Source organism: Ceratotherium simum, chromosome 4 (assembly GCF_057802395.1).
Source record: "Ceratotherium simum simum isolate JZ-2026a chromosome 4, ASM5780239v1, whole genome shotgun sequence".
Classification (NCBI taxonomy): domain Eukaryota; kingdom Metazoa; phylum Chordata; class Mammalia; order Perissodactyla; family Rhinocerotidae; genus Ceratotherium; species Ceratotherium simum.
The window spans coordinates 9,194,616-9,211,910 of NC_141903.1; the positions used below are offsets into that span (position 1 = coordinate 9,194,616).

At 34.6% G+C, this 17,295-nt stretch overlaps 1 protein-coding gene across 5 annotated transcripts in view; it reads right to left on the reverse strand.

The window, feature by feature from the left end:
* Nucleotides 1-17,295, reverse strand: part of RANBP17 (RAN binding protein 17) — a 347,331-nt gene that overhangs the window by 267,488 nt on the left and 62,548 nt on the right. For all 5 annotated transcript variants that reach the window (XM_004428530.3, XM_087429435.1, XM_087429434.1 and 2 more), the window contains one exon: nt 4,401-4,506. In XM_004428530.3, the coding sequence (XP_004428587.2) occupies nt 4,401-4,506 (106 nt within the window). The remainder of the gene's footprint in view (nt 1-4,400; nt 4,507-17,295) is intronic.

Here is a 17,295-nt window from a genome sequence, read left to right on the forward strand (position 1 = left end):
GAATATTAACCTTTTCCTGATAAAATAGCACATAGATTTTTGGCAGGAGCTTCATGATCTTCTAATTTGGTAATGTTCTCCCAGTAGTTGGAAAGGTATCATATAACAACACACAGAAGGCAACAGTATTACAGTTCCAGTTATTTGGAACTTCTTCATATGAAGTTGGCATTTTACAATTTTACATAAAACATCATTCTTATTTAATTTAAAATCTCAATATTTTAAAATACATTTTTATGTTTTTTCTAGACAAAGTATGTAAGTCCTAGTACACGCCCCACCTTGAATCTGCTTGGCCCTGTTTACACACCCACCAACACCACCACCCCTGGCCTCAACCATTTGCCTTGTAGCCCGAGTAAAGAGTCACACACTTTCTGAAGTTATAAATCCTCATCCAGCGGAGAGGAGAGTCCCGCCACAGCTCCAGCCTCTACCTTTAACTCAACAGGACCAATAGAAGCTCTGGCTTCCCAAGAGGCTCCTCAAAGAGGCCAGGGAACAAAACTAAGAAGTATGGAAAAGTTAAACACCACAGGAGAAGACTTAACCAATAAGAAATGGGACACAGAAATAAGCAAACAAATAAACTGCTTGCCCTTAGTCCGTGTTCCCCACCACCACAACCACCATGGACTGTTTTGAGGCACAGTGTTTCCATGCGGCCTCTGGGAAAAACTCCTGTAAAAGTGAGCAAACAGGTCTGTAATGCACCACCTTATATAGTTGATTCTCATTATTCATGGTAGTTCTATAGTCACTGTGAAACTGAATTAGTGAAGACTGAACCACTGCTTCTAGAGGAAATACAGGGTTAGGTTCATAAAGAACTCGAGTCACAATATTTTTATCAACCGATCAACACATAACCTTGTTTTATGTGTGTTTCTGTTTAAAGATACTTTAACATATATTGTTGATTCATTAACACTGAAGTTACAACCAACAGCACTAAAACCAGTGCCTGAACAAAGCATACCTAACACATGTATTTTCTCTGTAAGGTACATTATAGCCTTCTTATGCTTAGGAACATTAGCTAGCACTTCAGCACTATGCTGGGGGGCTATTTTAAACAGTAAACCCATCACCAAAAAGCACAAAAATGAAAAAATATGGCACTAAACAGACAGCGGTAAGGACACTTATTTACAGTATGAGAGCTGAAACAAAAAGGTAGAGCATCTGTTGAACCTCAGCTGGTGAAGTGCACATTGGGCAACTCAAATTTTCTGGCACTATGCACATGTCTCAGAATGACTGTTGCAGTAGCAACACAAGTATGGATTTTGGGGTTACAAACAAATTTTAGTAAGTATGCAGATTTGCAAAAATGGAATCTGTGAAAAATGAGGATTGACTCTATTTTCTCTTATTCTCTCACTTACTTTTCCTTTTCCTTCATTCTTTCTTCCCTGAAAATGTACCCATCTCCCCAACCTCAATAAAGCCTTAGCCCATAAACTTCACCTAAGGCTTTGTCTTCTAGGGAATGCAGGCTAAAACACAAAACAAAATTCTACTTAGAGTTAAATATGTTTGCCATTTAAAGAAAAAAACTAAATTTTTCTACTTGGCAAATATATACCCATTTTTATTTCCTGTTATGTATTTTCTTAGGAAAATAGTGCCAGTGGGTATTTGCCTACTTGATGATGAAAACTTCAAAAAATCAAACTAACTATAGCAAAAAGTATATTTAATTTCCACTTTATTGAATATGCAATGTTGCATTAAAAGATGGTACAGAGGCTAATTGTTCACTTGGTTGAAAACGAGCAAAAACATTTTAAGAATCCTCCCATTCATATTTTAAGCGATTTGATATTGGAAATAATAAATCTTAGAAAAACTAAAAATATTTATGTTCAATTTAGATTTAAATTTCATTGAAAAGAGCTAATTTAAAGGTTAAAAGGGTATGGAATGAAGAGAAAATTTCTATTCAAAATGACAACTAACTTATTAAATACTTAGGAATATATTTAATAATAATCATAAGGGAGAATATCACAACGAGGTCTAACAATTTTAAGGACTTCAGTAGGGTGATAGCGGTGGAAGAATAGACTTCCAAGATCAGTGGAAAAGAATGAAAGGCCTAGAAAAAGACATAAGAATTCTGTGTTAACACATAAGCAGCATTTCAAATCAACAGAGGGTAGGGTTGGCATTAATTGGTTAACATTTTGGAAACTGTGGAAAAAGTACATAAAATAAATGTCAGATATATTAAAAATTAAATATAAAAAGCTGAAATCATCAAAGAACAAGGAGAAAACACAGATGGATATTTTTATTATCCAGGTGTGGAACAACCTTTCTAAGTATTCGCAACAGAGAAAATATGAAGGAAAAAATTCATAGGTCTGAATATATAAATATTTAAAGGCAGTAAAAAGGAAATTTCTAAAACAAATTAAAGACTTGGAGAAAACAGGGGCCGGCCCAGTGGCATAGTGGTTAAGTTCGTGTGCTCCGCCTTGGCAAGCCCGGGGTTTGTGGGTTCAGATCCTGGATAGGGACCTAAACACTGCTCATCAAGCCATGCTGTGGCAGTGTCCCATATACAAAAGAGAGGAAGACTGGCTACAGATGTTAGCTCAGGGGCAATCTTTCTCACCAAAAAAAAAAAAAAAACCATGGAGAAAATATTTTCAAAATGATTAGCAAAATATTAAGATCTTTGATATGTATTGAGTTATTATCAAATAAATTAGGAAAGATAATCACAAAAGAAATGATGTAAATGATACAGTCTATATATATTTAAAAAATCACAAAAAGAAAATACAAATGGCAAAAATAAAAACGGAACAGAATGTAACCAAAGAAATACAAATTAAAATGAGACATTTGTTATCTATAAACCGGCAAAGATAAGAATCTCATTCTCTAGTGTTCAATAGCAGACAAAATAACTCTCATAGCCTTTGGATTCAGAGGATAAACTGGTGCAACTTTTCCAGAAGACCATTTGGTAATACATATTGAAAGTTTTCAAAATGCTACATACATTCAACCAGCTATTCAGCTTTTAGGAACTAACTCTAAGGAAATTATTTTGACCTACATAAAGATATAACTAAAAGAATATTCACCTCAAACCAGTTTATAATAAGGAAAAATTGAGAAACAACCTAAAATTCCAAAAACAAGGGACTGTTTAAATTAGGGTAGAGCTTAGAATAGTTCATGTCTGGGTAAAATGTTCACAATATTATGTTTGGTTTTCTTTTTTTTAGTGTTTTGGGTTTTTTTTTTTTTGTTTGTTCTGGTAACATAGTGCTTACTATTTGCTAGGCACTGTTCTAAGCATTTAAAAAAATATTGACTCATTTAATCTTAACAATAGCCCAAAATGAATTAGGTAGTATTATTATTCTCCCCATTGTAGTTTACAAAACAATATAGCATAATATAATTTTTGTTTACAAAAAGTTGAAAAATATACATGTAGTGTACATATACCCTCAAGCATTAATAAAAAAACTCAAAGGTCTTTACAAAAATGACAGTAGTAGTAATCTCCAAATGAATATCTGACTTTTCTTGTCACTTGAATTTAAGTGTTCAACAAAAACATGTATTACTTTGTTGTAAAGAAAGATGTTATTAAAAAATAAATTAAAATAGGGCTGGCCCAGTGCTGCAGCGGTTAAGTTTGCATGCTCTGCTTCAGCAGCCCAGGGTATGTGGGTTCGGTTCCTGGGTGCGGACCGACACAGCGCTTGTCAAGCCATACTGTGGCAGTGTCCCATATAAAGTAGAGGAAGATAGGCATGGATGTTAGCCCAAGGCCAATCTTCCTCAGCAAAAAGAGGAGGATTGGCAACAGATGTTAGCTCACAGCTACGCTTCCTCACAAAAAAATTAATTAAATTAAATTAAATTAAAATATATGGAAAATCAACCTGTATTATTCACACGTAGGAACATTCTTCAGTTTAGAGGAGAAATATGATGCGAGTAATGCACTGATTCTTTTTAAGGCTACAGTCATGAAGTGAAAAATCTAGTCAACAATCATAAACAGTTTGTATTGGGTATCTGACTATCCATTGCTTTTTGACCAGATACATGTCACTCCAATTTTGCCATCACCTCAGTACACACCAATTTTGCATGCTGTATCAGATCCTAAGAAGTAGAAACCAACCTAAATCTTCATCACACTATTTAAATACGTTTAAAATATATTTGACTATACACCTATTAGAGATTTGACTTCTACAAATTACTTAACCTCTAAGCCCCTGTTTTCTCATCAATAAAAAGAAAAATGATACCTTGCTCAAAAGGCCCACTACAAAATGCTTTAGCTCATAATACCAGTTCAATAACTAAATTTCTTAACTACTTAGTAAATTTCTGCAAATTAGATGGCCATTACTTACCGACAGGATAATTCTCCATCCATAGCATCATGTTCATCTGTACTGGTATATGTTAATCTTCCTCCAACAACTGTCCCAACTAAGTATACCAGCCATGCAAGACGTCCTAATATATAAAGAGAAAGAAAAATGTTTAGGAAGTACTGATAGAAACAAAGCTTACTTTTCAGAAAATTCCATAATTAGCAAAATGATCTATTCTTCCCAACAAGTGATAAAACTACTGTGAATTCAGTTCTTGACAGACAGTAGAGAGTTGGGTTTTAAGTTTTTCAAGGCAGTATAAAAGTGAAAATGACAGATTTTAGAGCCAGATAAAACTATGTTTGAAAACCACCTCTATCAATTTGCTAGGTGATCTTGCATAAGTTACTTACCTCTTTACGTCTTAGGGTTTTCATATACAAAATGGAGAAAATAATATCTACCATGAAGACTTATGATTAAAATTAAATTTGATAACAAAACACCAAATGTAATGCCTAGATTCAGGGCTGTTAGTAAGTAATAGTATGATCCAATGACCAGCATCTTTCCTTAATGGTCAATGTCATGATAGCACCAGTCTGATCATTTTTAATATCACCACTGCCTGGAACACAATAGTTGGTGGTAAATTTATTCCCTTTGTATTTTTATGCATAATTTATAAAAATCCAAGATTTTCACATTTTAATGTGCAAATCACATTGTTTGACAACCAAATTAACTTCATGGGCAATAACAGCAAAGGATTAAATAACTTTACAACAATGGCACAAATGGCAACATCTACGGTTTTCATAAATCTTACTTGGGGGCAGCCAATATTGACTAATTTAGAAATAGAGATATTTATTGCATAATTTTTGTTTAAGGCATATATCTCTAGATTCATTGATCTATGTGTCAGATTCTCTAAGATTTTTAAGACTTTTATGAATAATTAACAACATATCAATTATCTTGCTAAAAAGAAATTTTGTGTTATTCTTGGAGATTGATTTTTCAAAGATGAGCAGCCTATTTCGTAATACTGAAATCAATTATGTTTCTGTGTTGAGAAATCTTTTCAAGGGAACTAAAGTGGTTTTCACAAGGTATTGAATTAAACAATCATAAAAGAGGCTGGCTGTGCTTGTCTGAAGACTTAGGAAGGATAAATAAACGTAGAAAAAGAACACATTCTTCCTATATTCCTGTGGATAGCAGCAGTCATTACTATACTACAACTAATCAACAACTCCCTCAAACTTCTGGAGAGACATCAGCCTACTGAGGTGACAAACTTCCTGTAAGTTAGACTTATAACCTAGCAAGTATCCACATCCTTTAATCCACAAAACAACAATGAATAAATCAGAATTGACCAATTACGCAGCCTTGTACATTAGCAATGTGAAACATTAAATAGGAAAACAAGAACACTAATTTGATCAAGTAATTCATAAATCAGACTCAAGCTTCAAAATACGTGTAATTAGCGAAAAAGGTAACAGAACAAAAAGTCCATGCAGGAAACTGAAGGTATTAAAAAAAAGTTACCTTATGTACATCACAAGTGTTTTATGATCAATATGAAAGTCTATTAATAATACACACTCTCCCCTGATGATCCTGCTTCCTCTATGGGCCCTCTCAAGAGGTAGGTGATTTCTCTTCCATACCTCTTGTATCTTGGGCCTTGAACATGGAGTAGATGTTCTTGATGTTCCTCATTTCCACTTCGGGAACATTCTCCCTCTCTCCATCATAAAAGCACTCAGCTTTACTTATGTCATCAAACTAGGGTATCAAATACTTTTTCTTGCTGCAATTATCTACTCTCCCTCAGGTTATTTCTCTTTATTTTTTGAAGGTGTTAGTTTCTGGCTCGCTGTCTTTCTTTCCAACAATATTTCTATCACAATAAGTAGTGATTTCAATATCTACAAAGATGAATCTTCCAACTCCAACAATCCTTGGTTCTACTGGGAACCTCCAATCCATGAACCTATCACTTTTTTTTTTAAACAACTTTACTGAAATATAATTCATATACAATTCACCCACTTAAAGCATATGATTCAATGTTTTTTATTAAATTCACAGGGTAGTGCAACCATCACCCCAATCTAATTTTAGAACATTTTCATCTCTCCCAAAAGAAATCCCACTCTACTCCCCTTGCCCCCAGAGCTAAGCAACTACTAATCTACTTTATCTCTTCAGATTTTTCCCATTCTGGACATTTCATATGAATGGAATCATACAATATGTGGTTTTTGTGACTGTCTTCTTTCACTTAGCATAATATTTTCACGGATCATCCATTTGTAGTTCACATTGGTACTTCATTCGTTTTTATGGCCAAATAACATTTCATTGTTTGGACATATCACATTTTATTTATCCACTCATCAGTTGATTGGCATTTGGGTTGTTCCCACCTTTTGGCTTTATAAATAATGCTGCCATGAACATTTGTATATGGTTCTTATGTGGATCTATGTTTTCATTTCTCTTGGGTATACCTAGAAGTGGAATCACTGGGTCATATAATACCTTTATTTTTAACGTTTTGAGGAATTGCCAAACTGCTTTCCAAAGCAGCTATACCATTTTACATTCCTGCCAGCAACGTATGAAGGTTCAATTTCTCCAAATCCTTGAAAACACCTGTCATTACCTGCTTTGATTATATCCATCCTAGTGGATGTGAAGTGGTATCTTGTAATTTTGACATGCCTTTCCCTAATGACTAACAATGTTGAGCATCCTTTCATGTGCTTACTGGCCATTTGTATGCCTTCTTTGGAGAAATGTCTATCCAAATCCTTTGCTCATTTTTAAATTGGGTTATCGTTTTTATTATTGAGTTGTAAGAGTCCTTTATATATTCTAGATGCAAGTCCCTTACCAGATAAATATATTGCAAATATCTTCTCCCATTCTGTGGTTGTGTTTTCACTTTCTTAATGCTGTCCTTTGAAGCACAGAAATTTTTAATTCTGATGTAGTCCAAATTTCTAATTTTTTTTGTCACTTCAGCTTTTGATGTCATACTTAGAAATCATTGCCCAACCCAAAGTCATGAAGATTTACTCCTATGTTTTCTTCTAAGAGTTTCATCATTTTAACTGTTACATTTAGGTCTATGATTCATTTTGACTTAATTTTTGTGTAAGATATGGGTCCATCTTCATTCTTTTGCATGTAGATATCCAGTTGTTCCAGCAAGATTTGTTGAAAAAACAATTCTTCATCATTGAATTGTGTTGTCAACCTTGTCAAAAAATTCAATTGATTACAAATGGGAGAGTTTATACTTGGAATCTCAATTCTATTTCATTGATCTAATGTCTACCTTTGTGCCAATACCATACTTTTTTTTCCTTTTTTTAAACTTTTATTTTATTTTGGTAAAAACACTTAACATGAGATCCATCCTCTTAACCAATTTTTAAGTGTGCAATACATTACTGTTGACTGTAGGTGCAATGTTGTACGGCAGATCTTTAGAGCTTATTCATCTTGCTGGACTGAAACTTCATGCCCATTAATTACTAACTCCCTATTTTCCCCTCCTCTCACCCCCTGGCAACTACTATTCCACTCTTTGATTCTATGAATTTGACTATTTCAGATACCTCATAAAAGTGGAATCATGCAGTATTTGTCTTTTTGTGACTAATTATTTCACTTAGCATAATGTCCTCAAGTTTCATCCATGTTGTCGCATATTGTAAAATTTCCTTCTTTTTAAAGGCTGAATAGTATTCCATTAGATGCATATATCACATTTTCTTTTTTTTTAACTGAGGTAACATTGGTTTATTAACATTATATAAATTTCAGGTATACATCATTATATCTTGACTTCTGTATAGACTACATCATGTTCACCACCAAAAGTCTAGTTGCCATCCATCACCGTACATATGTGTCCCTTTACCTCTTTTGCTCTCCCCCCCCTTCCCCTCTGGTAACCACCAATCTCTTCTCTGTATCTAAGTGTTTGTTTATCTTCCACATATGAATGAAATCATATGGTATTTGCCTTTCTCCATCTGTCTTATTTCGGTTAGCATAATACCCTCAAGGTCCATCCATGTTGTTGCAAACAGCAAGACTTCATCTTTTTTATGGCTGAGTAGTATTCCATTGTGTATATATATACATATATGTATGTATACATACGTATATATACATACATATATACGTATACATATATACGTATATATATACCACATCTTCTTTAGCCATTTATCTGTTGAAGAGCCTGATACCATAAAACTCCTAGAAGAAAACATAGGCAGTACACTCTTTGACATTAGTCATAGCAGTATCTTTTTGAATATGTCTCCTTAGGCAAGGGAAATAAAAGAAAAAATGGGACTACTTTTGTAAAGAATCAAACTAAAAAGCTTCTGCACAGCAAAGGAAACAATCAACAAAATGAAAAGACAACCTACCAGTTGGGAGAAGATCTTTGCAAATCATATATCCAATAAGAGGTTAATATCCAAAATATATAAAGAACTCATACAACTCAACAACAAAAAAACAAACAACCTGATCAAAAAAGAGGCAGAGGATCTGAATACATTTTTCCTAAGTTATACAGATAACTTCATCCAGCACATGAAAAGACGTTCAACATCACTAATTATTAGGAAAATGCAAATCAAAACCACAAGGAGCTGTCACCTCACACCCATCAGAATGGCTATTATTAAAAAGACAAGAAATAACAGGTGTTGGAGAGGATGTGGAGAAAAGGGTAGCCTTATACACTGTTGGCGGAAATGTAAATTGGTGCAGCCACTATGGAAAACAGTATGGAGATTCCTCCAAGTTAAAAATAGAACTACCATATGATCCAGCTATTCCACTTTTGGGTATTTATCCAAAGAACACGCAAATACTACTTCGAAAAGATATATATGCACTCCTATGTTCACTGTAGCATTATTCACAATAGCAAAGACTTGGAAGCAACCTAAGTGCTCATCAATGGATAATGGATAAAGAAGATGTGGTATATATACACTGTCTTGATTACTGTTGCTTTGTTTTAAATTTTGAAATCAGGAAGTGTGAGTCTTTCAACTTCATTTTTTTTCAAGATTATTTTGGATATTCTGGGTCTCCTGGATTTCCATATGAAGTTAAGAGCCAGCTTATAAATGCCTGCAAAGAAGCCAGCTAGGATTTTGACAGAGATTGCACTGAATCTGTAGGTCAATTTGGGGAATACTGCCATCTTAACAATATTAAGTCTTCTGATCCATGATCATGGATGTCTCTCCACTTAGTTAGATCTTTAATCTCTTTCAACAATGTTTTATAGTGTCAGTGTACAAGTCTTACACTTCTTTTTTGAAATTTATACCTAAGTATTTTATTCTTTTTGATGCTATTCTAAGTGGATTTGTTATCTTCACTTAATTTTCAATTGTTCATTGCTATATAGACACATTGTTGATTTCTGTTTATTGATCTTGTATCTTGCAACTTTGCTGATCTCTTTTATTAGTTCTAATAGTTTTTTGGGATCTGCCATTTTTTCACTCTCTCACATGTCTTCTCTATCCTGCTTACCTAGCTTCAGTTTTATGGTCAATCATAATTTCTGCCTTGTATACAACTTCAATTACTCTCTTGTGCTGACATACTTATCTTACATAACCATAATTGTTTAAATTCAATTCCCCACCTACTCTTTGCCTATACTCACACAGCTTAACATAACTGGAAAAAGATACAACCACGCTGACTAGTCTCACTTTGAATTCACCATCTGAGTTAGGCCTTACACAGCTATCCCATCAATTTTCAATACCTAGAGTATGGCAGTGTGTCTTCAAGATACCCATCACCAAGTCCTTCCCTCCATGTACTCATATGCCATCAAGAAGTAGAGTCTATTCTTCCAATCCTTTGTAAATTGGGCTGGATTGTGACTGCTTTGACCAATAGAATATGGTGGGTGTTACACCATTCCAGTACTGGGATTAGCCTTCAAAAGAAGTGGCAGCTTCCTCCAATCTCTCAGGGAATGTTCACACTGGGGGAACCAGTCACCATGTAAGAAGACCATATACACCGAGGCCCAAGCTAGCCACGTAGAGACTACATGGAGAGAGATGCCTAACTAGAGTCCACTCATCAAATATTCCAGCCCAGACACCAGACTTGTGAGTAAAGAATCGTTTAGGAGATTCCAGCCCCAGCTGTCATCTGATAACAATGCCTGAAAGACCCCAAAAGAGAACCATCCAGCTGAGATTTATCAATCTCAGAGAACTTTGAGAGATAATAACAAGATAATTGTTATTTGATAAACCACTAAGTTTTTGCAAAAGATAACCAGAATACAATCTGTCAACATTTCATAACTCCCTTCCCTGCTTCATTATTTTTTTTATTTTAGAACTTATCACTTTCTAACATAATATGTATTTTACTTATTTATTTTGGTTTGTTACCTGTCTATTCCAATAGAATGTAAACTGCATGATAGCTGTTATTTTTTCCGTTTGGTTGTTGATTTCATCTCCAGAGCCTAAAACAGTGCCTAGCACATAGTAAGTTATCAATAGACATGGGTTACTGAATTAAGAAATCATTACATAGAAAACATAGCATGAAACAGGTAAGAGAATGTTAACATTTTATTATCAATATAGTAAAGATTAAAATGTAGTCATTACTAAAAATGACTGTTAATGGTAATTATATTTCTATTGCCTGAATAAAATAAAAGCAACTTCTCAAAGCATATTCAATATAAGATGTGATATAGTCTATCTTCATTATTTGTAGATTCTGTTACATGCAAATTCATCTACTTGGTAAAATTTATTTGTTATCCCAAAATCAGTACTTGCAGTCATTCGCAGACATGCACAGAGCAACAAGAAATTTGAGTTGCTCAATGTACACATTCCAAGTTTAGGTAAAACAAAGTGACACTCTGCTTTCTGTTTCATCTCTCACACTGTAAATAATTAAGTATTCTTTTCACGTTTTTTTTTGGTGCCACATTATTTTTGGACTTTTGTTGGTAATTTTATTGTTTAAAATAGTCCCCAAAAGTAGTGCTGAGGTGCTACGTAGTGTTCCTAAGGGGAAAAAAGGCTGTTTATGTGCTTGATAGAGAAAATACATGTGTTAGACAAGCTTTGTCCAGGCATGAGTCATAGTCATGTTGGCTGTGAGTTCAATGTTAACGAATCAACAACATACATTAAATAAGGTATCTTTAAACAGAAATACACACAAAACAAGGTTATATGTTGCTCAGTCAATGAAAACTATGTGACCAGAGGCCCACAGGAACCTAGCCCTGTATTTCCCCTAGGAGCAACGGTTTAATATTTGCTAATTCAGTGTTCGCAGCAACTTTATAGAATGTAAAAACCAAATAATAAGAATCAACTATATTTCTCAGAATCTTACAGAGGTCATTATTAATAGACTACGCTCCAACTCTGTGTGGGGCATACCCATTTTGTATAATGGATGTGAATCTGAAACACTGCAAGCGTAATTTTTGGTGAATGTAGTGTAATAATTTACCTGCCCTATGGAAGTCATTATTTTTAAAACATCCTATTGCAAATTATTTCTTAAAATGAAAATATTATTTAAATATAAATAATAAGCTTCTTTATATGTTTTATCAATTTAGATTTTTAGATACTGGTTTTTCTTAAAGCAAGCTTTACTATTACTAAAAATAATAGCAAATATTTATATAGTAACTACTATGCACTAGGTACTGTTCTAAACATTGTATCTATTACCTATACCTATATTCATTTAATGCCACAAATCCCTATTAAAAAGTACAGAGCTATAATTCAAATATAGGCAATGAATTTCCAAGAGTCCACTTCCTCTCAAGATAGATAAAAGGAAATACTCAAACAACACAGTTGTGAATTAGCAGGACAGATCTTGATGATCCAACAACATCTTATGATCCAACTATCTCTTAAGTGTTTATTTAATACATTTTAATTCCTAATCTTGAATTGTTCTCTAGCTGTCTCCCAAATTTTGACCACAGACGAAACTGCATCTGCATCTGGGATCATTTTTAGAGCGTTTCATACTTCTTTTGATTTCCAAAAAACCCACTATAAAACCAAGTATATGTGAAACATGAAATGAATATTTGTTGAATAACTAAATTTAAAATAAGCAAACTTACTTTGGGGGTTTATCACTAATGTAGACACAGAAACATTTGTTTTACTAGCTCTTGATAAAATAAGCCTACTTGAAAATAGACAATAAATTCATCATGCATGTAATTTTTGTATTTCTGTTTGAAGATCAATATAAAGAAACAGAGGCAGTACAATTTAGCTACGCAGAGCACAGCCTGGGTTCAAATCCTGCCTCTACTATTTATGTGCTAGTTACTTAATCTCCCTTGGCTTTAATTTCCTCATTTATGAATATGAAGATGATTATAATAATTGGCTCACAGGCTTATGGACAAATGTATTTTGCACATATAGGAGTCCCCTCTTATTCACAGTTTCAGTTACCCACAGTCAACCGTGGTCCAAAAATATTAAATGGAAAATTCCAGATATAAACAATTCACACATTTTAAATTGCATGCCACGCTGTCCTGCCGGGGATGTGAATCACCTCTTTGTCCAGCATATCCACGCTGTATAAGCTACCCACACGTTAGTCACTTACTACCCGTCTCAGTTTTCAGATGGACTGGCATGGTACCGCAGTGCTTGTGTTCAAGTAATCCTTATTTTACCTCATAACGGCCCCAAAGTGCAAGAGTAGTGATGCCGGCAATTTGGATATGTCAAAGAGAAGCCGAAACGCGCTTCCTTTAAGTGGAAAGAACATAGTATATATATGCTTCGGTACTATCTGAAGTTTCAGGCATCCGCTAGGGGTCTAAGGGAGGGACTACCGTAAAGTACTCATAATAGTGCCTATTATAAGTGCTCAGTAAACGTTGGCTACTATTACTATTATTATCATTAAGTAGCTATCCCCTTTTTAGTTCTATATCATATGTACAAAAACCGTAAAACATATCAATATGTAACATTTTTACATTCATTCTGAGTTTTATTTTAGAAGCTGCTGAAGAAAATTAAATCACACAATATTTAACGATTTTTAAGTTCTTTCCTCCCTACCAAAAAGGATTGTTGCAATTAAAGCTAGTTACAATTAGCCATATATACTTTCTTAATGCTGTTTGTAAAACAAACAAAAAACCCTAAACTGAAAAAAAAAAATTCCCAAGTAAAACACATTCAGAAAATCATTTGCTGAGTACCTACTATGTGTCATGTTCTGCCATAGGGATATAACTAAATATATATATATGTATGGAGTAGGGTGAGAAGGGAGAGAGAGACTCCATGCCCAAGGGACTGAACCTAGTGACAGAGTCAGACAAGGAGGAAAGAATGATTTTTCAACGCAGTGTGATGAGTATCATTGTCTAATAATAGAAAGACCAAAGATATTAAATAAGGACATGAATTTCTCCACTTTAAATTTTTTCTCCTTTAATTCATTTTATTCTGTGAACTTGAAATTAAGGCTTTTATATCAAAGAATGCTATACAAAGATAGCATGTGATCAATTCTGAGCATTTTTTTCTAAAATTGCGGTAACATCTGAATGGAAGTTTGTTTATTTAGAGAAAAACAGAATATATATTTACTCTTTCCTTGTTTTAGGAAGCAGCAATTTCTATTGTATAAAAAAACAGAAAAGCAGGCATTTCTTAAGCCTTAGAAACTTAACAACTACTGACTGAATAAATTAGAATTAGTGTTAGAAATAAACAATGAAATATAAAGTCATTATCATTAAGCTATCAAATATAATTTTCATATTTAACTGAATGAGAAGTGATATTTCTCATACACATTAAACCTTTCCCTAAACCTCAACAATTTTAGACTGACAGTATTCAAAATAATAAATGTTAAGAAGTTACTCTGGTTACAGAATTACATCCACAAAGTTTAAAGAACCACGTAAATCCATAAATATAAATTGCATTTAGAAATTTAAATATCTAACACATGAGTCATATCTATAAATTTTTTAAAAAGCTCATCTTACAATAAGACTAAATTTCCATTATAATTTTCCATTTTTCTACCTATTCTGAAATGTTCAGGGCACTTGTTTTAGCAGCTGTTCAAGCACAGAACATTTTTTCCTTAAACGAAATAATTATTGCTGTAATAATCTGTAATTATGGTTTATAACTGCAATAATCCCAAAGAAATCAGTCATTACCATAGATCACAAGTAATCGTTAACTACTGTTAATGACCTATTTCTTAGGGATTATTGTTTTCGTAAACCATGACCATATCACCACAAATACAGAAGAGCAAGACAATATAATACAAATGAGATCATAATATAATAATAAACTTATTTTGTAACATTAAAAGCCATTAAGCATCTAAATTAAAGCACACATAACGAGAGCATATAATTTTCTTTGTTCAACACTAACTGAAGTGTTTAGTCTGCACAAAAGAAATTCAATACTACTACATATCATGGTACAAACTACAGCCACGTTAGGCGTTTTTCATAATATAAAACAATCATTTTTGAGTAGACCATGGATATCTTTAAAAGGCAGATAGATTCCTTCCCACTGACATTCTGACTAAAAGAAAGGAAGTAAACAAATATTCATTAAAAGCTTTCTAGGGGCCTGCCACATGGCCTAGTGGTTAAGTTCGGCGTGCTCCACTTCAGTGACCAGGGTTCAGTTCCGGGGCATGGACCTACACCACTCATCTGTGGCCACGCTGTGGCGGTGAACCACATACAAAAAAGAGGAAGACTGGCACAGATGCTAGCTCAGGGTGAATCTTCCTCAGCAAAAAAGAAAAATTCTATGTATCAGGCATTATATTAGACACTTTGAAATGTTTTTTATTAAAACTACATAGTGTACCCAACTATAAAAACTCCTTGAATTTATATTAATCAAGAATAAGAATCTTGGGCCAGCCCCGTGGCTTAGCGGTTAAGTGCACGTGCTCCGCTACTGGCGGCCCAGGTTCAGATCCCAGGCGCGCACCAACGCACCGCTTCTCTGGCCATGCTGAGGCAGCATCCCACATACAGCAACTAGAAGGATGTGCAACTATGACATACAACTATCTACTGGGGCTTTGGTGAAAAAAAGGAGGAGGATTGGCAATAGATGTTAGCTCAGAGCTGGTCTTCCTCAGCAAAAACAGGAGGATTAGCATGGATGTTAGCTCAGGGCTCATCTTCCTCACAAAAAAAAAAAAAAAAAAAGCTAAGGGAGTTCATGGCCACGAGACCCCCACTACAAGAAATACTCAAGAAGGCCCTCAGGCCTGAAAACAAGAAGAGAAAGGGAATACAAAGCTTGGAGCAAGGAGAAAAGTAGGTAGACAAACTCAGAAAAATAGCAGATCTTTACCGGAATAGGTTAGCAACCACTTAAATACCAAAACCAAAGATCAAAGGAAGGAATTCACCAAAAATAAATTTATCCTCATCACTGTAAACACACGCCCACAACACAAGATAGAATAAGGTATAACAAGAACAACTTAGAAGGGGAAGAGGAAAGTGATTGAATTGACTTAGCATAAGGAAATAGGAGGCCATCAGACAATGGACTATCTCATACACAAGATTTTTTGCACAAACCTCAAGCTAACCACTAAACAAATAATCAAAACAAAATCACATATGATAAACAAAGAGAAAACTAGAAGAGTCATAAGACAGAACAACCTAACTGAATTGGCAGTCCGAAACAAATGGGACAAGAAACAAAGGAAATGTAAAAGAACTGGAAAATAAGTGACAAAACAGCAACATTAAGCCCTCATATATCAATAATTACCCTAGGGCCAGCCCCGTGCCTTAGCGGTTAAGTGTGCGCACTCCGCTGCTGGCGGCCTGAGTTCGGATCCAGGTGCGCACCGACGCACCGCTTCTCCGGCCATGCTGAGGCCGCGTCCCACATACAGCAACTAGAAGGATGTGCAACTATGACATACAACTATCTACTGGGGCTTTGGGGATAAAAAGGAGCAGGATTGGCAGTGGATGTTAGCTCAGAGCCAGTCTTCCTCAGCAAAAAGAGGAGGATTAGCATGGATGTTAGCTCAGGGCTGATCTTCCTCACAAAAAAAAATAATAATAATAATTACCCTAAATGTAAATGGATTGAACTCTCCAATCAAAAGATACAGAGTCGCAGGATGGATTAAAAAGCAAGACCCAACAATATGCTGCCTCCAGGAAACACATCTCAGCTCTAAAGACAAGCACAGGCTCAGAGTGAAAGTATCAAAGACAATACTCCAAGCTAATGGCAAACAAAAGAAAGCAGGTGTTGCCATACTCATATCAGACAAAGTAGACTTCAAGATAAAAGAGGTTAAGAGCGACAAAGAAGGGAAATATATAATGATAAAAGGGACACTCCACCAAGAAGACATACCACTTATAAATATATATGCACCCAACATAGGAGCACCAATGTACATAAAGAAACTATTAACAAACCTAAAAGGAGACATTAACAACAACACAATAATAGTAGGGGATCTTAATACCCCACTTACATCAATGGATAGATCATCCAGACAAAAAGTCAATAAAGAAATAGTAGACTTAAATGAAAAACTGGACAAGACGGACCTAGCAGACATATACAGAGCACTCCATCCAAAAACAGCTGACTACACATTCTTCTCAAGCGCGCATGGAACATTCTCAAGGATAGACCATATGTTGGGAAACAAAGTAAGCCTCAATAAATTTAAGAAGATTGAAATCATAACAAGCATCTTTTCAGACCATAATGCTATGAAACTGGAAATAAACCACGAAAAAAAAAACTGTGAAAGTGAC